Below are 24,002 nucleotides of genomic sequence, written 5' to 3'. Positions count from 1 at the left end.
GTGGGAGGCCCAGTCCTTCTAGAAACACTTGTCTTTCTTACCACTCCTTTATTTTGCACACCCAGTGCATTCTGTTTAGATTTTATCTAATTGTGAGCACAAGAAGTTTAAACCACTTGCACCACAGGCTGTGATTGGGTTAGTACCTTTATTTGCATTTCTCTACACACTTTAAAATGCCCAGGAATAACAATAAATTTTTTTGTATCCACATTCGTTTTTTTTTTTTGTTGACAATCAAATCAATCAATTTAAGGTGATTGTAATGTATGGTGGGCTAATAACAGTGGGTTGGTTTTAAAGCATTGGACTGCAGAGGAAGGTAACTAGGGTTACATGTACATTAGTAATTTTTGAACAAATTGGCTTTTTAAGAACTTTACCACTGCAGTGTACTTTCTATTTTTATTGAGTAATATTATTGTGAAGTATGGCTACTCTTACTAGAGTCAAAGTTCTGGGTGCTCTACCCACCATGAATAACTTCACTGAAATGAAGAACTGACTGTTTTATCCAAAATGCACCAGAGACATCTACATTTATGTCAGAGTGAGACATTTTGTTTGAACACAAGCTTTGTTGTTTTAACATTTTTTCCACCTGTTGAGCCATTTACATGAAGTGAATATACAGTGCCAAAAATGACCGTGGCTAGCTACTGGTTTCATAAGTTTTGTTTAAAAAAATATTGCTTAAGAAAAGTGCTTCTTCTGCAAGAATCTGTTATTTTTTGGATTGTTTTAAATTTTTAGTCTTACCTGAATTTGTTCATAACATTATATTCTATTTCTTTGATTACATAACTTTTAAATAAGAAATCAAATCTCATGATAAGTTAGTGAGTGGAGCCTTTTTACCACTCTTTTACTCTTACCTGAATAATTTCTTTGATGGCTACTTTTTACTTTTACTTGAGTTAAAAAATATTCTTAGCATTCTAATAGTAGCACTCCTCTTGGGTCCAAAATAATCTATTTTGTAAGATTATAAAATTATTTAAAATATATGTAATCCAGGCATAAAGTTTTGTGATTAGCTTTCCTCTTAAGAATAAGTATAACACTGCCCTGCTCTGACACCACACTGTCATATGACTGTGGAAAGCCAATGAAGCTGCTGTATAAGCAGGAAGTAGTGGCGCCGGGAAAGGCTAGGGAGGAGCTGGGAAAAAATTTGTTGGAGGTCAGGTGTTGATGGCGAGCTAGAAACCTACTGCTAAGGCAAGAAAGCCTGAAGCTTATCTCAGCCCAGAATTCACCTGTTTGGGATCATCTGCTCTGATTGGGCTGGCATAGCTTACACTTTAAATTACTGTCCCATTTTTTTCCACTCACTGCCCATGGCCTTTCTACATTAACCCTCCCCTCCGTTTTGAATGTCTTGGACTTTGGTCTGCTGGGCCGTTGAACTGGATGTTGTATGTGGCATACACTGCTGCTGGGACCTGGATTTCTCTGGACCTAGTTATTTAAGAAATATGCAGAAGTCTTATGGTATTTTGAACTGAATGACCATTGTTTTCATATCTTTGTTTGTCTGTTATGATTGTTTTCCTGCACAATATATGGTACCAACAAAAATCAATTTTTGGTGTTCAGTCTCTTACTCTGCTCCTGGAGCCCACCTTTGAAGATCCTCTGTTTCTAGCCTAAGATTAAGTAAAGCACGGGTAACATATACCTTAACTAATGTCTGTTGTCTTCCTGTCTCTACATCTCTTTCTTTCACACACACACACACACACACACACACACACACACACACACACACACACACACACACACACACACACACACACACACACACACACACACACACACATATTCTCTTATTGTTTTTCAAACTTTAAGGCACCACATTTTATTCAACATGGATGTTTTGCCTTATTCTTGGCCTAATCGTCTTATTTATATGAATGGCATACTTCATTAAACACTCAAAAGACATCTCCGTGTTTGTTTGACAGCCAGTTTCATTAACGAATGGAAAGTGGCCCCGTGGCCATCTCTGCCAAAGTCAAAGTGGTGTTGTGAAAGCATTTAGAATTTTAACATCGATACTCATATCCATTTAGGCTACTACTCCATGCATCCATCCATCCATCCATTTTCCATTTATCTGGGGTTGGGTTGTGGGGGTAGAAGCCTTAGTAGGGTTCCCTCTCCCCAGCCACTTGGGCCAACTCCTCGTTCTTTCAGTCTCGACCCAAATCTCATGACCATAGATGAGGGTAGGAACGTAGATCGACAGGTATAACGAGAGCGTCGACTCAGCTCTCTCTTCTCCACATCATTCTCCCGTTCCATCTTTCACTCATTTGTAAACAACACACCGAGATACCTAAACTCCTCCACCTGGGGCACTTTATTTTAACGCAAGAAACAACACAATGTGTCCATATATCATCTGGTATGTTTTATGTTTTCACAAAACATTTAACTGGTGGGCCGCCATGACCAAAAAATGCCAGGGCCAATTTTTTGGTCCTAGTCCAGTCCTGGTCAAGCCCATTACCCAATACTTTTGGGTTAAACCAACTGGACCGGTCCATAATTGATCCACGGGTAGGTACAAAAACCCAAATTGACTTGAAAAACAATCAAGCAAACAAATAGAAGTTCTTGTATATATATATATATATATATATATATATATATATATATATATATATATATATATATATATATATATATATATATATATATATATATATATATATATATACACTACTGTTTTTGTTTGCTTGTTTGTTTCACATATTATATATAATATATAATTGAAACAGATTATTCACAAGGCGGTAATTGCTATATTTTAATCATTCACCCCCTGGGCAGTCAGAATAACTTTCATTTTCATCAGTGAGCTGCAGGCAGGAGGTGGAGGAGGCCGAGCGGTGCCCGCCCCCTCTGATCCAACCAAGTGCGCAGTCATACGCTCACTCAGTTTGGTTCATCATTAGCCGGGTTACAGTGTCAGCAGAGAGGAATGGCGAGATCCAAGGCTAGGGTGTACACTTGTTGCGCGCTGCTGCTGCTGCTTCTTATCGCCATCATTGTGGTAATCATATTCTGCACTAGGCCTACGAGGAGGACGGAGTCCAAATGCCCGAATGGCACTTTCTCCAAAGCCGCTGTGGCCGCAGACACAAGGAAGTGCTCAGAGATTGGAAGGTGAGCGCTAATTAACATTTTTCTCACCGTCTGTTCCGGCCAGCATCTACGATTTAAGGTTATGTTCATGTCTGACATCCGGAGGCGAAAACAAACATGTTTCAGAGAATATTTTTTTTTTTCCGTGAAATAATGTGAATATGGCTCAACAGACACCTACGCATTATGTAAAGTATAACATTTCCAGCTGAATGGCAGCAGTAACGGGTGTGAATTTTCCAGGGACATTCTTCAGAGAGGCGGCTCAGCGGTAGATGGCGCCATTGCTGCGCTTTTGTGCACGGGCATTATGAACCCACAGAGCGCTGGGATCGGAGGGGGCTCTATCTTCACAGTGATGGACAGCTCTGGTGAGGAAAAGTGTGATAATAATAAAGTTATATAAAAAAGTGTTAAAAGATGAAAACGATAACAGATAAATTATTAGAATAGTTACTGAGGGTATCTGATGATGTAAATATCTTTTTTAAGGTAATGTGAAGATCATCAACTCCAGGGAGACGGCACCGTCAAAGGTGAACCCTGACCTGCTGAACTACTGCCCCAAGTCCTTTAAACTGATCTCAGGTCGGTTGCTGTTGCATGTCAAATGCAACTAGACATGTTTGCTATTTTAAAATGTTCTTCCAGACCTCTGCAGGGAGTTTTCTTGTCGTTCCTGCTGTATCTGTTATGAGCCGTCTTTACAGGCCTCTGTGCTCTTCAGGAATTCAGTCTGTAAGGACAGATTTGCATATAGGGAAAGTTTTTTTTCTTTTCTTTAAATCTATCAGTGACTTGTTAAGTATTCCCACCCTTTAAAATATTTTACACATTTTCTCATTGCAACCACAAACCTCTAGTGTATTGTATGCAATAGACCAACACAAAGTAGTACATCTTTGTGGAGTGTAAGAAATTATGCATGATGACATCAGTTGGACGTTTTTATTTTTGTGCATTTTGTTGTCATTGGCTGTAGTCATACACCCAAAATAACATCCAGTGTAATAAATGGCCTTCTGAAGTCACCCAATGAGGGAATATAATACTTAATCTCAGCATAAATCTGATCTGGCAACCCAAATATATAATGTGTAGCACTCTACTTTCTGTATGTTCTTGTGCATTTGTGAACGCAGAAATACTGCGAGAATTCTGCGGTAACTCTGCAGGCAAGATTAGTATGAATCCAGCTGTTCTGTAAAGGCCTCATAGTTGTTGGTTTTTTAGAGCACATTGATAAACAACTTCATGAAAACTAAGGAGCACAGCAGACAGATCAGGTATAGTGTTTAGCAAAGTTTAAAACAGTTGTGCTCCAAAACAATTTCAAAGATTTTTAAATCTCATGTATACTGTTCACTTCATCATCTGAAAAAGGTAAATGCATTGCGCAACTGTGCAAACCAAGAACTGACAGTTCATTCCAACTGGCGGGAAGAGTATTACATTTATAATTATGAGCTACTTTTTCACAAAATAAAACAATCTAAATAAAAGGACATAGTAAAGTAGCTTTTTCAGATCACCAGTAGTAGGAAAATGGTTTGTCAGTGGATGAAAATATCGCTGAGTGGGATAAAAAAAAAACCAGAATAATAACTTATGATTTGAGGGCAGAAGATGAAAATATGCCTGCTAGTAGTGTAATATTTATGAAAAATTCTGTAGTAAATGAAAAAAAACCAAGATCGTGTCTTTTTTTTCTATACTATACCCAATTACACCACACTGCAGAAAAAAATAAATATTCAAACACTGTCCCTTCATCCATCTGTGCAGGTGGTATATGGATTGGGGTCCCAGGGGAAATTCGAGGCTACGAAATGGCGCACAAACTTTATGGAAAACTGCCGTGGGCCGACCTCTTTCAGCCGACCATCAAGCTGGCCAGAGAGGGATTCCCTATTCCTCTAGTCCAAGGCTTATCAATCCAAAGCATTGACAAAAACCAGACGCAGTCCCTGTGGTATGTAAGATGACATGACTCCCAGTGTGGCTCAAAATATAAGGGCGAGCTAAACATTTACACCTCTCTCTTACTGTTCTCAGGAACATATTTTCAGATAAAAATGGAAATCTGCTTAAGGCTGGAGAGATTATCAAATTTGAGAAACTGGCCGACACGTTGGAGATGATTGCAAATAATGGAGCGGACGTCTTCTTCACTGGAAAGATAGCAGAGGATTTAGTCCATGATGTGCAGGAGGCAGGTATTGTCAGAAGAGTTTCCACCGGTTCTCTGTGTCTGCATAGCGCAGTGATCCAATTATAAATTAACTATTCAATTTGATCTGTAAGTGCCACAGTACGCACTCAGACCAGGACAGTTTACAGGACATGATTTATGCAGGCTGGTATGGGATTTCATGATTTTTGGCCTCTGCTCAGCTGAAATGATTTGTTTCCCTGTTTTTGTCCAGGAGGAGTCCTGACACTGGAGGACTTGGCATCATATAAGGCTACAGTAACTGATGCGTGGGTTGTCCCTATGGGAGAGTACCAGATGTACATCCCCCCACCCCCCTCAGGAGGAGCACTCCTCAGCCTCATCCTCAACATTATGAAAGGTTCCTGCTGGATGCAGATAAAATGCTGCTGTTTCCCTATACTGTTAATTTGCAAAATGTAGCATGATAGAAAAAAAGATGTTTGAAACAGGGCACTGAATTTCTTTTCCTGTTACCTTTTGGAACATTTATCCTAATATGGGAAGAGTCTTGACCAAGAGTCGTAAATAATGTATAGTGACAATGAAATCAGTCACAAAAACATACTGTATTTAAATAAACTATTATTCTGGTTTACAGGGTATCAGATGAAGTCATCTCCTCAGTCTACTGATCAAAAGGTCCAGTTTTATCACCGCTATGTTGAAGCTTTTAAATTTGCCAACGGACTAAAGAAGCACATTCGGGATCCAAACTTCAAATCAGAAAAAGTAAGTGTTGATTTAAACAATGCCACACAAACTATGTGTTCACTGATTTACACATGGCATTTGGTGTTAGAGATTGCACCAAGAAATCAGGTGAGGGAGCACATACATGAACGACTGTGGATTATGCAGAGGTAGTCGGAGAGCTAGGGTTTAGGTTTGGTCAGGAGGCTGAGCGTGAGGTTGATGTTCTGAATTATTTGTCCAACTTGAGAATCCGACAAGGGCAAGGCTAACAGGGAAATCCAAAACTTGAGGCAATGTCACTGGCAGGCAGGTAGGGCAAAGAACACTATATGGTTTACTCACACAATGACTTTCAACAATCATGCAGAAACTGACTGTGGGAGGCAGATATATATGGAGAGAGTAGCACGTGGAAAGGCTCACAGTAATCAGACTGGCAACAGGTGTCACTGATCCCACTAATGAGCACACAGTCAACTGGATAGCAACAAAGCACAAAATGCATGGTTGCATAGTGGAAGCATTACAGTACCCCCTTCTCAATGTCCGGCACTTGACGGACCTCTGAGTTGGTCAGGTGATGAAACTCCTTGATTAGGGTCTTGTCAATAATAAAGTGACCAAGAATCCACGAGTGTTCCTCAGGTTCATATCCAGGGTCCGAAATTAACACTCGCCAGTCGCCAAATGCAAGTAAATTTCCCGTTTGGCGGGTGATTTTCAGAGGGCTTGCAGCCACATGGCGAGTAAATGTTTGTACCAAATAAATTAAAAATGACAAAAAAAATAACAAAGCCCATCTGGGCTGCGGATGACCCGTTCACAGCTCTGTCCATCCAGAGCTCAGTCTAAACGCCTCCTTCTGCGGAGCAGGAAGCAAGGGGGGAGAGCGGCTCCCAGATAAATCCTTCATTCAGAACCAGTCATGGCTGCACGCTGGATCAGAAAACAGAGCTGCTAACCAGATGCAGTCTAAAACGGCAATTAGTCTGTTTATAAGTTTCGTTCTTATTTATTCTGCATTTTTTTAACTACGTGTGCTGTGTCTTTGTGCTTCACCGCTCTTACTGCGGCCCCCGCCCTCTCGGAGCCAGGTGCTTTTATCAGCGGCCAGCCTTCAAAACGTGAATCACTACATTTAATGTCCTTCCAGTCGTACCAAAATGTCCCAATTGAAATCAATAGGAGAGTCAGTAGCTGTGTTTCATGCTCTTTTGTTTTTAACGACAGAACCAGCAGTGCTTTGGTGGGCATGGTTCCTTGCGCTTGAATTCAGGTGCGCAAAATTACGTGACATATAATTTAGGTGCGCACTTTTGAGGGTCATTTTAAGGAACTTGTAACATCAAGGGCTTTAGCTCAGACAAATTTTTCCTTCTCTCCCCTCTAAAGGAGCCCTTTAGTCTTCATTTATGCATTTTCCCCACTGTTCATCCAGCAGCTGGATCAGCGTAAAGACACAGCGTGAACCCCTGTGTGCTTTAAGTGTGGCAGCTGAGGGAAAAATGTTGGACGGTATAGGCTTGATGAAACTCTGCCTCATTCACAAATGAGACCAACATGGACAGAATAATGATAATCTGTAGTGTTTTCTTATTGCCTGGATCTGGATGTGAATCTGATAATCCATATTGTGCCTTTTATAATCTTAATATTTTCCTATCAAAGGTAGGAAACAAAGATTTCTCTTCCAGGGTCCAGTCAGCCATGCCCCCAACCACGCCCCCCCCCCACCACCACCAAATTAACATAATCTCACTCTTAATTTTTGGTAAAAATTGAGAGGTCTGGTGAGGATTAATATTTTGGCCGGTAAAAAATATGCCTGGCCGGTTGATTTTTTACATCTACCGGCCAACTTGGCCGGTGAATCAGGAAGTTAATTTCAGACACTGTTTATATCCCTCCAAATCCACAAGGTACTGAAGATCAAAGGTCCGTCTGCGAAAGTACAAAATGCGTCTGTGTACACAGGCTCACCATCAATAAGCCGGTTGGGAGGAGGGGTGCTGAAGTAAATTCAGGGGTTTAATCCGTGACACATGGAACACCTCTTGGACCAAGATCTCCAACTTGATCCATGGACGAAGGGAGTTTCTGCAAGGTCTTAGAAAACCAGTCAACAATGGTGAGAATGACAGTGTGGCTGTTGCAAGAGGGCAAGCCGGTAATGAAGTCTATAGACAGATGGGACCAGGGGTGGGGCGGAACAGGAAGTGGCCGCAACAACCCAGAAGGTGGATGACTTGGTAATGCTGTGCGCAGGGCAGTCAGAAACATAGTTCTTGATGTCATGGGCCAGCGAACCGCACCAGAACAAGGCCAAAACCATCTCAATGGTCTTCTTCTACCCAGGATGGCAAAAAGAGACAAGACTTACGGACTAAGATCCAGGACCTTAGGGATCAGGTGATCCCTACGAAATGACTCAGGGGCCTGGTGCTTCTGGTGAGCATCTGACCTATCTCTCCACAGGTTCCTCCATCCAGTGTCAGGTTTCGTGTTTCTGGTTTTGGGTCTGAAAAACAGTGAGAAATTGAAGCGCCCCAGGGCCCACCTGGCTTGTCAGGGGTTGAGTCGAGACCATGTCTAGCTCCTCAGCCCCCTCCAGCCAGTGCCTCCCCTCCTCCAGCACCAGCGTGACAGCCAACAGTTCTCATCATAGTTACATTTAGCAGGAGACAGAAACATGGAGAAGAAAGCACATGGGTGAACTTTGTGATCAGACGGCCTCTTGGCTTGCTCCTACCCCAGTGCTTGAGGTGTCGACTTCCACAATGAACTGTTCCTCTGGGTTGGGGGATCAAAGAACGGGTGCTGAGGTAAACAGTTGCTTGAGCCTGATGAATGTTTTGTCGGCTTGGTCATTGCATGTGAACCTCACTTTGGTTGAAGTGAGAGCATGAAGGGTGCAGATATTTGGCTGAAGTTTCTTATAAATCTTTTATAGAAATTAGCAAACCCTATAAACCTCTGGAGATGCTTGCGGTCTGTGGGAGGAGGCCACTTCCGCACCATAGAAATGTTGGTGGGATCCATAGCCTTTATGAGAGATAATAAGCCCAGAACAGAGGTTGTGGATTGATGGAACTCGCACTTCTCCGCATTGACGAATAGGTTGTTCTGCAGGAGGTGGAGAAGTACAGATCTAACATGGGATTGATGGCTCTGAAGACCCTTGGAAACAATCAAGATGAGATCTAAGTAAATGAAAACATACTGGCTCATCATGTCACAAAGCATGTTGTTACTAACGCCTGATGGACTATTAGTGCGTTGGACCCAATGGCATGACTAGATATTAATAATGTGCAGAGGGGGTGTTGAAATCTGTTTTTCACTCATCCCCCTCTCTGATGCATTCCAAATGACACTTGTTACAGAGATCCAGTTTGGTGAATATGATGGAACCTTGAATGGAGTCAAAAGCAGAGTCTGTGAGGGTCGGAGGATATCGATTCTTTACTGTGATGGTGTTTAACCCTCTGGAGTCAATGCAGGGTTGGAGAGAAAGATCTTTCTTTCCAACGAAGAAAAATACTGACCCTTCAGGAGAAGATGAGGGACAGATGATGGCTGTTTTGAGAGATTTGTCAGTGTACTTCTTCAAGTCAACCTCTAGGGGGAGTAGTACTAGGTATGAAGCCGATACAGCAATGATATGGATGATGTGGGGTAATGACATGGCCTGATTCTTATTTTAAAAAAACTCCTTTAACTCATAATACACCCCGGGAACCTTGGAAAGATCAGGATAGGTCTCCTCAACTTTGGATACTGGAATGAAAGTGAAGTTAGCCTCAACTAAACAAGCCGATAAGTATTCAAATGACCATCCCAGGATCTGATAGAATGGCAATCAATATGAGGATAGCACTTTTTAGCCATGTTACTCCCATAACTATGGATAGTTGCAGGGACTTAATGATTGTGAATGTTATGGTCTTTTACCCCCAAGAGCCAGATGAACAGGAACTTTCTGTGAGAATGTCTGCTTCAGAGTGTGTACATCCAGAGCCAGAACCGTGCAAGGTGGGAGGCGGGACCAGACGGGTGCCCAGATCTGTTGCAAACTGCTCATCCATGAACTCTGTGTCTGCCCCAGAGTCCACAAATACAGACACAGAGTGAGTACAGTTGGCAACCTTTATGACTGCAGGAATCTTGTCTGAGGAGGTGGGATAATGTTAACACTGGCTCAGTAGAAACTTCCTCCCTTCTAAGGAGCCTGGTCTTTTAGTGGACATCTGGAAATGATATGTCCTTTACTTCTTCAGTAGAAACAGAAATTAAGCCTCCTCCTTTGTTCACGTTCCTTAGTAATAAGGCTGCTGTGTTCTAATTGTATAGGTTCCTCCTGGTAAGAAGGCTGAGGGAGGCAGAATAGGCAGATAAACCACAGGGTTGATCTGTCCCCTGAGAACATGGTCTTTAACAGAATCTTTAACAGAGACTATTAACAGAAATATCCTTTCTTCTTCTCTCAATTAATTGCAGGCAATATCAGTGGCAAGGTCATTTAAAGTCTTTAATATGCAGGGATTATCACAGATAGCAAGTTCATCCTTAATATTTTCATTAAGACCTTGCATAAAGGTATCCATTAAAGCCTCCTCATTCAATTGGCTATCCGCAGCAAGTTTATAAAAGCTGATGATAAAGTCAGAAACAGACCCTTCTCCTTGTTTAATAGGGGGTTTTCAGCTGACGTCACGCTCACGTGACTACTCAGCGCGTCCGCCATATTGGGTGGCAGTCGTTTCGCACCGTTGACCTGCATTGTATGACGCCTTAGGCAGTATTGGAAGTGAACAATGGGGAAAACGTGTTTAATGGTTGGTTGCACGGCCCGTGGAGGTGGAGATCAACGCTCTTTCTATCGCCTACCAGCCGTAATAGTGAATCAGTGTGAAAAAAAAAAAACAGCTCTCTGAACAACGCCGTCACCTATGGCTGACACGGATATCCAGGTCCGATTTGGACGGTGTTAAGCTGGAATACGCCAGAGTCTGCGGTGCTCACTTTGTCACAGGTAATTAACTGTTAAGTATTTAAAACATGTAAGAAGAATATATTAATAATAGGGCTTGGGCGTTATGACTTATTACTTTCCGCGGCTGCCATGTTGACTGCCTCCGCCGCCTCTACTGCCTATTACTACCGCATACTGTACTCCCTCTCTCAGCCATGTTTTAATTTGATTAATTTCACCTTAACTTGATTTCAACCATGGTAAACCGTTGCTGTATTGTGGGCTGTAACAGCGCAACACATGATCGCCATGGGAAAAACATAGAAACAGATTAATTTTCCACCGCTTTCCTGCCTGGAGGCGCAACCACAGAGAACAACTGTTAGCGATAACAAAGAGTCGTCGGCTCGCTTGGATCGCGGCTGTAAGTCGACCGAACATAACTTTCCACAGTATCCCGATGTCAATGAGAGTGTGTTCTAAACGTTTGAAACACATAGCAGCTAGTTAAAAGTACATTACATTCACGAGTGGTTGTTAGCGCTAACGGTTAGCATGTGCTAACCCATCTGAGCGCAGCTTACCTTTGAACGAGTTACAGAGATAACAAAGAGTCGTCGGCTCGCTTGGATCGCGGTTGTAAGTCGACCGATCATAACTTTCCACAGTATCCCGATGTCAATGAGAGTGTGTTCTAAACGTTTGAAACACATAGCAGCAAGTTAAAAGTACATTACATGCGTGAGTGGTTGTTAGCGCTAACGGTTAGCATGAGCCAGAGCCCGTCTGAGCACAGCTTACCTTTGAACGAGTTACTGTGTTCCCACTGTTTGCTGGCTTTATGATCTGCAGCTCCTACCGGCGCCAATACGGTAAATACAACTTAATTTTGCACTGGTCATTGTTCTGCTTAAATAATTAAAGCCGCGAGCGGCGTCGATCGGCCTTGCAGCCAAGCGCCTTCGCGCACCGCCCGCCGCCGGCCGTCAGCCACCGCAGAAGCATGCGACACATTTGCGTCGGATTGTTTACATTTTTACCATCTTATTAAAACTCACCCGTCCACGTATGATGTCGATTTCCTTGATGTACATAACCAGATGTGAACTGGTTGTGAGCCTCTAGACCCTTGTAAGCCCTCATTTCCTCAAGAGTGTGCAGAGGGTTTTCACCGAACACCAGGTAATGCATCTGGATTACGGCTAAACAAGGCACCGTGGAGGGCATACGGGTCCATATGGTCGATCACGGAACATTTCCTCAGATATACGTCCTTATCTGGTCGCTCTAGCGTGCTGGCGTACTTATCCATTCGCGATACGATAATACGTGTACGACAACTAGAGATAAGGAAGTGTGCCACCCAATATGGCGGACCGGAAGTTGGCCAGTGACGTCAGTGAAAACCCCCTATTGACGGACGTCCTCTTGCAGCTTCTCTGTCGTGTGTAAAATGGGGTTGAAAACCCAAACCAGCTCCATAGCGAACTAAGCATCCCAAATAGGTGACTTTAGCTGCCCTTTTGCTGTTCTCCCGTTCTTAGCTGGAAACGAATTTCACATTGAGTCAGAAAAGGCTGGCAGTGGTCAGGGTCTCCTTTAAAGGTGTCAGGAGGAAATAATCTATTCACGACTGGCTTGAACCTGAGGGTCGACAGGAAGCATTGGTTTTAGTCAGAAGTGTAATGGAGACTTTCTGCAATAAGTCTATCAGTTCACATATTCACTTCCCCAACCTGGAAATAGCTCTTTCTACTCCTGAAAGCCACTCCTGTAACAGCGATGGGTCCATTTTTGGCCAGATTCTACTGTAATGCAACAGACAGAGGACCCTATAATTCAGCCAGACAACAGGAGTGGATTTAAAGAATGTATTAAAGATTAAGGTCTAGATCTCAGTCGGGAGATGGCTGGGAGCGCACACAGAAACCACTGTGGGGGAGAGAGGAAGGTTAGTGGCCAGGAGCAACTCAGTGTGAGTAAATGTGCCCTCAACTAAGCCCACTAACCTTCAGCGAGTGTGGGAGGATGCACTGAAACAGATCCGTAGCTCCAAGGGCTCTGACTGGGTTAAGCATGTGGGGCAGCGGGTCCAAGCGGCACAGGAACGTTGCTGCACAGGGCTGAGACAGGAAGAGTGTCCATAATACAAGCGCGGCTCAAAACCATGAGCAGGATTAGGCAGAGGTAGTCGGAGGGCTAGGCTAAAGGCTTGGTCAGGATGCTAAGCGTGAGATTGATGTCCAGAATTCTGAGGCCACCATATAACTAATGGTTATATTAGTTATATAATCCTTTTAATGGAAGAAAGGCTAGCAGAAATGTCAGGAATATATTTAACGGCTAGTCAAAGATGTACAACAAATAGATATTTTAAAGTTTTCACAAATCTCTGATCGTTTGTCTCTGTTGTGAAGTAAATTTTAGATTGCAATCCAGATCCTGGAGACATTATAAAATAGAAACACTCTAAGCCACATTTAATTTGATTAACAAATGTAAAGGACCCGTTAGACTTTCGCCCACTGAAGTGGAGTTAATACAGGGTGTGTATTTATTCATTGTCAGTTTTGTTTAAAAACCTGCATGAACAGTAGTGCTCACAACTATTCAGCAGGAGAGCTTCAGTCTGGCTGTAGTTCATTTCTCCAACCAAACACGTTTCCTCCTTTTCATAGTGAGTCATTCTTGTTTTTCCTGCTTTTTATGTCATCAAATGTCATCTTATAGTTGTTTTGTTGACCTACATGGTTTGAGTAGGATTTGCTTTTTTCCGTTTACACCCGTAGCCTTGTCTATTCTCTTCTGGGGTTATTTTTACCTCATTTATCTGTGACATTTTCATCCAACAAACCATCATGTTTATGATATTTGGATTGCAAATGGGATTTTGTTACTGAGAGTTTTAAAGGCATACTATGCAACATTTTTCAGTTAATTAATGTGTTCCATACCGTTTTGGATCATTAAATGAGTCATTTCAGGTCTAAAAAAGGTTTTCTCGGCCGCCCTGGTGGTCTGTAGGGGAAATACCGTACTTGCAATTGCAGGAGCCCTCAGCCCGCACCCACAGGCTCAGAAGTCTGGTGCATCGCGAGAGTCGGTCTTGCTTTACGGCGAGAACTGCTACACGCCGCCATTGAAAGGTGTGCTCGTTGCTAGCGCAGTGGCGATATTTGTGCAGTTATCATGGCGGAACCAGCGAGAAAACAGCGAAAGCCCATGTCAGAGCAGGCGAGAAAGAGGAAAAGGGCTCTGTACAGAGAGAGGAGTCGTACACGGGTGAACATCGGGCAAGCTTTTTTTCGAATGGCAAGAGCCAGAGCCATAGAGAGAAAGAGTTGCGACACTCCTATTGGACTCCGTTGTACGCTTTTTGCCGCCAATAACAGCTGAAAAAGTAGTAGGGTGTATATTTATATATATATTTACCGTTAAATAACGCAATCGCTGTTGTCTGTCCCATAGAAGAACATAAAAGTCAGCGTATGTTTTGGAACTATAGCGGTTTACACGAACCACGTGACTGCCCTGGCGGTGACATCAAAGAGTGTCGCAACTCTTTCTCTCTATGGCTCTGGCAAGAGCTAAAAGAAAAAGAAGGCTGCAAGGCTGACGCGGACCTCACGTTTCTGCTGATGCGATTGTAAATAACATTGGAATGGTTTCTTTCTCTCTGTGTGCATGTTCATACTTTCACTGTGTTAGTCATTGTTGGTGCTGCCGTTTTTTCGACTTTTGGTTGCGTTCACCTGTCTGCTAAGCTCAAAACAACCGCGCCTGGCTTGACGGAGAAACCAGAAGAACAGCTGAGCAGCTTTACGACAGTGCACTTTTACTTTTGCCCTCTGGTGGGAGCCTCGCTGGAAAATCAACCCCGGTTGCATAGTATACTTTTAAGGGGAAGTGAGATGCAAATTGTATAGTGCAATATTTTTTCTGTCTTATTTAGCCGTTTTCGTTCTCCACATAACTAATACAATGCTTTTAATAGAGTAGCGTTTAAAAAAACAAAACGGCACAAAAAGTAAAATGAGTGAAAACAGCATACAGATTGCTTTGAAGCTAACCTCATTTAATAATTTTCTTATGCATGATATTGGTCTTGCCTTTTTATTTGCGTGTTTCCCTTAATTTTTCACAGATTGCAAATCAAATAAAAGAAGGTAGCTTTGCTAACTACATACGGAGCCTGATCAGCAGCAACAGGACACACGATCCGGAGTTTTACAACCTCACCTCGTATCTGGACAGCATGGGTACCACACACTTGTCTGTCCTGGCTGAAGACGGATCAGCCGTCGCTGTCACCAGCACCATCAACTACATGTCAGTATCTGATGAGCTCTGCTTTAACAGGGGCACTTATAGTTTTCAAAGGATCAAAAATCTCAAGTTGGGGAGTGGAGGGTTAGAAAAGTACGTTCTGATGTAGGTCTGCAGCTGATTCTACTCACTGATAATAAAACGGGCTTCTTCATCACATAAGCTAGTGCAACTGAGCTGCCAAAAATACACAATAATGATTCCAGTCAGTCATACTACTTGTAGTTCAGTGTAGTTCTTTTACATTCTTATACTATAGAGAAATCAGAATTGATTAAATAATTCAGGTGAAATCTTTACAAAAACTGGAGACTGGAAATCTACCACAGAACTCTGATTAGTGCATCCTTCCTAGGTGTGCATACTACTTAATCTGGGTGCGGATCCAGATCATTTGGCCATTGCCCCCGTCATGTTGCCGTTGGCTATGGGGTTAGAGGTGAGGCAGATTATATTCCCAATATAAAGTAGGAAGATAATTTAAGAACAAATGTATCTATGGGTGGATTTTTGAGGACTCTTTTCTTTATAAAAAGGATTTTTATGGCAGCACAACTTTGGAGACCAGTTTTTATTTGGGAGCTGAACTAAAGAAAGGGAGTGCTTCGTTATCAGAGTGCTTTCACCTAGTTTATCTAACTTGCACATCTTCTTAACAGATTTGGCTCCAGGGTCTACTCTCCAAGCACTGGAATCATCCTAAACAATGAGCTGACGGACTTTTGTGGAAGGGCCGATAACATCTCTCCTGGTAATCAGATTAATATAACGGCTTTTCATTTTTACTATAGTCAGTTGAGAACAATCCTGGTACAGTCTCGTACAACTTGTTTTTATGATTACCTACTTGTCTTCATCATGGCAATGGTGTGAGGGGAGCTGCAAAAATCTTTAGAAAGTAATTTAAACCTTTTTGTAAGATAGATTTCCCCTCTTTATTTAATCACAACAGACTTTCAGTCTCCATTTCTTGTGTTCTGGGGTGGTTTCTGTTAACCTCCACTGGGAGGAAAGGTGTTATCGCGTGTAACACAACAAGTATTCTGCTAGTGTGGGAGTTGTAGGAAAAATGGTGGTTCAATTAAAGGGGCTGGATGTTTCAATGAAAGGCTCTACAAGTTTTTCGATGGTTGCAGAGGATGGTTACCAGTTACAGAGTACTGCCAGAGAGAGAGCCGGAGAGACTGCTATGGAAATATCGGCAAATTTTCTATACAAAGACGACGGTGTGGAAGCCTTGCTTACTAAAATCTATCCATCCATCCATCCATCCATTGTCTTCCGTTTATCCGGGTCGGGTCGCAGGGGTAGCAGCTTCAGTAGGGAGGCCTAGACGTCCCTCTCCCCAGCCACTTGGGCCAGCTCCTCCGGTGAAACCCAAGGCGTTCCCAGGCCAGCAGAGAGACATAGTCCCTCCAGCGTGTCCTGGGTCTCCCTCTGGGCCTCCTCCCGGTGGGACGTGCCCGGAACACCTCACCCAGGAGGCATCTTTACCAGATGCCTGAGCCACCTCAACTGGCTCCTCTCGACGTGGAGGAGTAGCGACTCTACTCTGAGTCCTCCCCGGATGACTGAGCTCCTCATCCTATCTCTAAGGGAGAGCCCAGACACACTATGGAGAAAACTCATTTCGGCCACTTGTATCCGGGATCTCGTTCTTTCGGTCACGACCCAAAGCTGGTGACCATAGATGAGGGTAGGAACGTAGATCGACCGGTAAATCGAGAGCTTCGCCTTTTGGCTCAGCTCTCTCTTCACCACAACGGATCGGTACAGCACCCGGTTCACAGCAGACACTGCACCAATCCGCCTGTCGACCTCCCGCTCCATCTTCCCCTCATTCGTGAACAAGACCCCAAGATACTTGAACTTTTCCACTAGGGGTAGCACATCCTCCCCAACCCGGAGGAGGCACTCTACCCTTTTCCGGTTCAAGACAATGGTCTCGGATTTGGAGGCACTGATTCTCATCCCGGCCGCTTCACACTCGGCTGAGAACCGCTCAAGTGAGAGCTGTAGATCACGCCCTGATGAAGCTAATAGGACCACGTCATCCGCGAATAGCAGAGACGCAATCCTAAGGCCACCAAAACGGATCCCCTTGACACCTTGGCTGCGCCTAGAAATTCTGTCCATAAAAGTTATGAACAGAATCGGTGACAAAGGGCAACCTTGGCGGAGTCCAACTCTCACCGGAAACGAGTCCGACTTACTGCCGGCAATGCGGACCAGGGTCTGACAACGGTCATACTGAGACCTGACAGCCCTTATTAAAGGGCCCGGCACTCCATACTCCCGGAGTATCCCCCCCACAGGATCCCTCGAGGGACTCTGTCAAATTCCTTCTCCAGGTCCACAAAGCACATGTAGACTGGTTAGGCAAACTCCCATGCCCCCTCCAGGATCCTGCTGAGGGTATAGAGCTGATCCACTGTTCCACGGCCAGGACAAAAACCACACTGCTCTTCCTGAATCTGAGATTCGACTATCCGACGGACCCTCCTTTCCAGAACCCTGGAGTAGACTTTACCAGGGAGGCTGAAGAGTGTAATTCCTCTGTAGTTGGAACACACCCTCTGGTCCCCTTTTTTGAATAGGGGGACCACCACCCCAGTCTGCCAATCCAAGGAAACTGCCCCCGATGTCCACGCAATGCTGCAGAGCCGTGTTAACCAACACAGCCCCACAACATCCAGAGCCTTAAGGTACTCGGGGCGAATCTCATCCACCCCTGGGGCCTTGCCACCGAGGAGCTGTTTAACAACCTCGACAACCTCTGCACCAGAGATGGGAGAACCTGACCCAGAGTCCTCAGACTCTGATTCCGCAATGGAAGACGTGTTGGTGGGATTAAGGAGGTCTTCGAAGTATTCCGCCCACTGACGCACGACGCCCTAGTCAAGGTCAGCAGCACACCACCCCCACTATAAACAGTGTTGGTACTGCACTGCTTCCCCCTCATGAGACGCTGGATAGTGGACCAGAATCGCTTCGAAGCTGTACGGAAGTCTTTCTCCATGGCCTCTCCAAACTCTTCCCACGCCCGAGTTTTTGCCTCGGCGACCAGCCGAGCCGCCTGCCGCTTTGACTGCCCGTACACATCAGCTGCTTCCGGAGTCCCACAGGCCAATAAAGCCTGATAGGACTCCTTCTTCAGCTTGATGGCTTCCCTCACCACCGGTGTCCACCAGCGTGTTCGAGGGTTGCCGCAGCGACATGCATCGACAACCTTTGCGGCCACAGCTCCGACTAGCCGGCTCAACAATAGAGGCGTGGAACATGGTCCATTCAGACTCAATGCCCCCCGCCTCCCTCGGGACATGTTCAAAGCTCTCCCGGAGGTGGGAGTTAAAGCTCAGTCTCACAGGTGACTCTGCCAGACATTCCCAGCAGACCCTCACAATACGTTTGGGCCTGCCAGGTCTGACCGGCTTCCTCCCTGACCATTGGAGCCAGCTCACCACCAGTTAGTGGTCGGTGGAGAGCTCCGCCCCTATCTGTATCCGAGTGTCCAAGACATGCGTCCGCAGGTCAGATGAAACAACAACAAAGTCGATCATTGACCTACGGTCTAGGGTGTCCTGGTACCAAGACCACATGTGGACACCCTTATGCTTGAACATGGTGTTTGTGATGGACAAATAATGACGAGCACAGGAGTCCAACAACAGAACACCACTCAAGTTCAGATCAGGTGGGCCATTCCTCCCAACCACGCCCCTCCAGGTCCCACTGTCATTTCCCATGTGAGCGTTGAAGTCCCCCAGCAAAACGAGGGAGTCCACAGGAGGCCACTCTCCAGTACCCCCTCCAAGGACTCCAAAAAGGGTGGATGATCCGAACTGCTGTGTGGCGCATAAGCACAAACAGTCAGAACCCCTCCCCCCCACACGAATGCGAAGGGATGCCACCCTCTCGTTCACCACCAGTGAACGAGAGGGTGGCTGGCTCTCGTTCTGGCTGCAAAATGCAGAAGAGCATTGTGCAGCCAGTTAAGGGCTGCAGATGAAAAATATGAAACAGGAGACAAAGTGCATTACAATCAAGCAGATAGTAGGGTCAGGTGCAGTTATTGGTCAGAATGAAGTTGTAGTGTACAAAAGACATAGTGGGATTCTTGTTTTGATAAATTCATGTTATCTAAGCCTTGTAATGGCTTAGATAACATGCAAATTGAACCGATACAGGTCCACCCCCTTGGTAATGGGGAGTCGTTAAAGTCATTGTATGCCTACAGATTGAACCGAAACTGGTCCACTCCTCTGTAATGGGCAGTCGTTAGGGTCGTTATTGGCCTGGCTTACAGGAACGATGTTTTGATCACCCGTATGAGGGTGAGGATTGAGGTGATGATTGGCCGGAATTAACCCTATAGCTGTATTATAGGTTTTTGAGAGTTGGAACTTAAGTCCTCCTCCTCTGTTTAAGGTTATTTTTTCTCTCCTAATGTAGATGGCTTCGCTCACCCCTTTCAAACCATCTGTCTTCTTTGTCCAAAATGTGAACATTTTGGTCCTCAAAAGAGTGTCCTTTGTCCTTAAGGTGTAGGTGGACAGCAGAGTCTTGTCCTAAGGAGGTAGCTCTCCTGTATTGAGCCATGCATCTGTGGAGAGGTTGTTTGGTTTCTCCAATATAAAGATCAGAACATTCCTCACTGCACTGAACTGCATACACCATTCCGCTCATCTTAGGTTTGGAGGTTTTGTCCTTGGGACGCACTTGTTTCAGTTCGTCAGTGCAGGTTAAATAAAGTGAACACAGACTGAGGATAAACCAGTATTGCCCAGTGTTCCTGAGAATGATACGAACATGGTTCACACTGATGTCAGGGACTTCAGATGATGAAATGAGTGTTAATGGAGAACAAATCGCTGAGAACAAAGTCAGATGAGAGTACTGTCAGACAGACTAATGAGACACACATTGAAACAGAGAGTAATGTGTTATTACACACTGCACATTCTACACAGCAGACTCTGCACACATAGAATAAATGAGTGACAACTTCTCTTCAAGTTTAGGAATTTATTCACAGAGAACATCACTATAGAATTATGTTTATCTGAATTAACACTATATTTCAATTAACAAATCCTCTCTACAAGCCTAGTGAAACTTAACTAAAACTACTAGGCTAGCGGACATTCGGTGTTGATTTTAAAATGCTTCGGCTTTATTTTAGTCGTAATGAGTGAACCGGATAACACAGACAGCAATATCCCATCAATGTATAAAACCCTTATGGAGATAAAGTTTGTTATAACCGTGAAAACACACTCAAATTACATCAGCATGGCATGGTCTCAAAATGCTAATGGGAGCTATGTCGGTCAACTCCACGTGTGACAACGCATCAAGTAAACCTTCTAGACAAACCATTTAACTTTCCCTGTCTATTTCTATGCCAAGCCTGTTGGTGCCTCTGTGTCAGTTCGGTTCACTTTGGGCGTCCAGTTCGAAGCAGTGCTCCAAGGAGACATTGGTTATTTCAGCAGCGGGCAGTGGACATGTGGCTCTTAGCTAGCCGAAATGCGGTTGGAGTAGGCAGCTCTGGATCGTAGTTGAGTCCCTGGCATGCGAAACTCAGCCCTGCAGCGGGCGACTCCAGATCAGCCCCTCGTCTCAGCTTGGCCTGGTGAGGAAATGAGACGGCTCTGCACCGTTTTGAGGCGGATTTCTAGCAACAGCTGAGAAAAATAAACAAAGTTGTTTTGGCATTCTTTCACTTTAGCGTATGGTTACGCAGAAGTTAGACTGGAGACTTAGCTTCGATCCAGCCTGCAGAGAACCCCCCCCCCCTTTGCTTTTCCAACGAAACAGGGAAATGAGTTTCACAGAAAGCACATTTTACTCAGCTTTGTTGACCCTGCAGATGCTTGTGAGTCTTTGAGTCCAATGTGGCCCGCATGGGTGGCTGGTCTCCCCAGCGCCGAACCTCTCCTCAAGAGTTCACAGGCAAGAAGGAAGATAAGTGAGGTGTAGCCTGGCTTCATAGCAGGGCACCCTGCTGTGAGAGGCTGTCTCTGCGTGGATGCAGCAGTGTCATGTTACATGTTCCCAATTCAATCTGATTTTGGCTTGATGGCACAACACTAGAAATCTGGGTTCTACTGATGTCAGACTGAGAACAGACAATCACATTTACAAACTTGGCACAGTGCCAGAGTCTTGGACAGAGCAGGGAGTGCCATTGGGTAATACAAAAATTGGTATTATGTACAACATCTTGAATGTGATGGCAGTGAGGGACAAGAACAGGCGTTAAACGTGTCAGAGGTTGATAACTTGTGAAAACAAAGAGGTTGATCTATTCATTACCAAATACATCTGTTTTGATGGTGCTAAACAGCAAGAAATTGAAAACTGTTTGAGGTCTGGAAAAAGAAGTCTCGAAACACATTAGGGACAAAAAACTATTCAAAAACAGAGAAAAATCTAATTTGTATGAATATGCCCCTTTTAGAAGATACATTTAAATTTAACCAGAGACATTCAACAAAAGATGAGACACATCAAGATGAACTCCATGTCTTTCTCTGTCTGACTCACATTTATTCATTGAAAGCATTTCCAATCATTTATCTCTTCTTCTCTTGACAATGTTGGCATGAACTGCAGTTGTCTGTGCTGTCAGTCATGGCTCTTGTTGTGTCTGCAGGGGAGCAGCCCCCTTCCTCCATGGCCCCCGCTGTGCTGAAGTCTGGTTCGGAGATACTAGTGACGGGAGCGAGTGGTGGGAGCATGATCACAACGGGGCTGGCCTCTGTACGTGGCCATGGCAATCACAATAAGTGCACTCAGGATTAACTGCTGCACTCTGATGCTCCTCGCTGTAGTCACAGCTAGCTCTTCCTTCATGATCATCATGACTGTTATCAGCACATTCCCATCAGGATGTCTTCTTTCTCTTGCAGGCCCTCATCAACCACCTTTGGTTTGGAAAGAGCCTTAAGGAGGCAATTGCTACTCCTGTTGTCTTTGTTGACTCTGAAAACTCAGTGAAGTTTGAACCCAACTTTGACAAGGTAATGCATTTATGACTGTTTTCAGGGGTCAGGTAACACACTGCACAGCTTTAACCTCATCATATTTTTCCTTCTTTCTCTTCAGGATGTAATCAAGGCTCTTGAAGCACTGGGGCACAACCAGAAACAAGCAACCAGATTCTACAACGTGGTTAATGCTGTGGAGAAAAAGGGCGGCTGTGTCTGTGCTGTGTCTGATTACAGGAAACGAGGAGAAGCAGCTGGTTATTGACACCAAGAGTCATGCTGGCTGCAGAGGATGTCCTGAAAATGACTGAGATCCTCCTGCAGCAGAAGGTGCCTGTTGTTCTCGGACATCAGTGAATAAGACGGAAAAACAAGTTTCATTTGCGGAGGCTTTGCAGTAACATGTCTTCCTGTGACTGGAATAGGCTCACAAACACTGTAACAAGCTGTCACCATGGAAAAAACAAGACTCTTTTTGTCACTTCTTGTGTGTTTTGTAGGAGCAAGTCTTGGATATTTTTTGCCCTTCCTTGAATATTTTCTAATGATATGAAGGTCATTGTCATCATGCACAAAGTCTCTCAATTAACTTCTTTTTTTTTTTTTTTTTTTTACATGTAAATAGATCTCATGAATACATGACTAGCACGTTTTGTGTAAATACCTGATTTTAAATATTAGCTCCAATTCCTTCTTTTAGTTGTACTCCACTGTTTATTGAATTTTCTGTATTTGCTGCAATAGAATATAAACTTTTTTGTAATTTAGGTAGGAGATATGATTTCTCTGTTGGCTTTATGTACATTAAATTGACTGAAAAGAATGTGCCATGGCTAAAAAATATTTAGAAAGACCTGGAAATTATGTTTCAATGAAAAAGGCAAACAAAACCTGCAGAGGCCTCAAACCACACCTAAGATATGTGTCGTCCTTCATCTGGTCGTCTGACGGTCACATTTTCACATAATAGAGAAAGTAAATAGGTGGAAATCTTATTATTATTACAGTTAAATGATGTGTGGGTATCATCAGCATGTATTAATAATCATCAGTCTTAAAAAATATAAGTGGAATCCGTCTCAAATGCTTAAAAATCTATCTGTATAAAGGGTTAATTCTCTTTTTACGCACGCACGCGTACACACACACACACACACACACACACACACACTCTGAGCTTGAATCCTGGCCATATGCCTTTCAACATGGGTATTGGCGACAGTCAAACAAACTCTGCGTCGCCGAGCGGCTGAATAGGGGAATTCTTGTTGACGCGCTCGCTATTCAAAACTTCAGTCCAAGCTGCGGTTAAGATCCTTTTATTGTTGTTGATCTTCATAACACCAGTTGCAATGAAGCAAAAAAATGAATCCACAGGTTCAAACCGTGATCAAAGGCAAAAAGTACAAAAGGCATCCAATGCTTAAAGCGGTCAGCAAAAAGTAGACATCCCCCATCACCCACTCACTGACAACTACTCAGGTGAGCAAAACAGGTGATCTTACAATCACTGCTGACACCACGTGATCAATACCACACCCATCCACCACATTCCGGCCCCTAATTATTACATCATTACACAGTAATAATTACACATCCAACACCATATACATTATATCAGAACACTGAATGAGACATTACACATTGAAAT

At 43.9% G+C, this 24,002-nt stretch overlaps 1 protein-coding gene across 1 annotated transcript; it reads left to right on the top strand.

The window, feature by feature from the left end:
* The first annotated feature begins 2,935 nt into the window (after window positions 1-2,935).
* Window positions 2,936-23,174, top strand: LOC110366629 (glutathione hydrolase 5 proenzyme). Its single transcript, XM_036144573.1, has 12 exons — window positions 2,936-3,174; window positions 3,397-3,524; window positions 3,646-3,741; window positions 4,939-5,125; window positions 5,209-5,369; window positions 5,580-5,726; window positions 5,967-6,097; window positions 15,178-15,362; window positions 16,019-16,110; window positions 22,018-22,124; window positions 22,274-22,384; window positions 22,470-23,174. Exons 1-12 carry the CDS (start codon window positions 2,990-2,992, stop codon window positions 22,614-22,616), a joined length of 1,677 nt encoding a protein of 558 aa, XP_036000466.1. The 5' UTR covers window positions 2,936-2,989; the 3' UTR covers window positions 22,617-23,174.
* The last annotated feature ends 828 nt before the right edge of the window (window positions 23,175-24,002 follow it).

This window comes from Fundulus heteroclitus, chromosome 12, assembly GCF_011125445.2.
Source record: "Fundulus heteroclitus isolate FHET01 chromosome 12, MU-UCD_Fhet_4.1, whole genome shotgun sequence".
Lineage (NCBI taxonomy): Eukaryota > Metazoa > Chordata > Actinopteri > Cyprinodontiformes > Fundulidae > Fundulus > Fundulus heteroclitus.
Note: the sequence above shows the minus strand (reverse complement) of the source record. Positions and strands in the feature narration are given on the sequence as shown.

Coding starts and splice junctions, on each gene's coding strand:
- LOC110366629 (XM_036144573.1), top strand. CDS start 2,990: ATGGCGAGATCCAAGGCTAGGGTGTACACTTGTTGCGCGCTGCTGCTG. Junction 5,126..5,208: donor AACCAGACGCAGTCCCTGTG/GTATGTAAGATG, acceptor TACTGTTCTCAG/GAACATATTTTCAGATAAAA. Junction 6,098..15,177: donor CAAACTTCAAATCAGAAAAA/GTAAGTGTTGAT, acceptor AATTTTTCACAG/ATTGCAAATCAAATAAAAGA.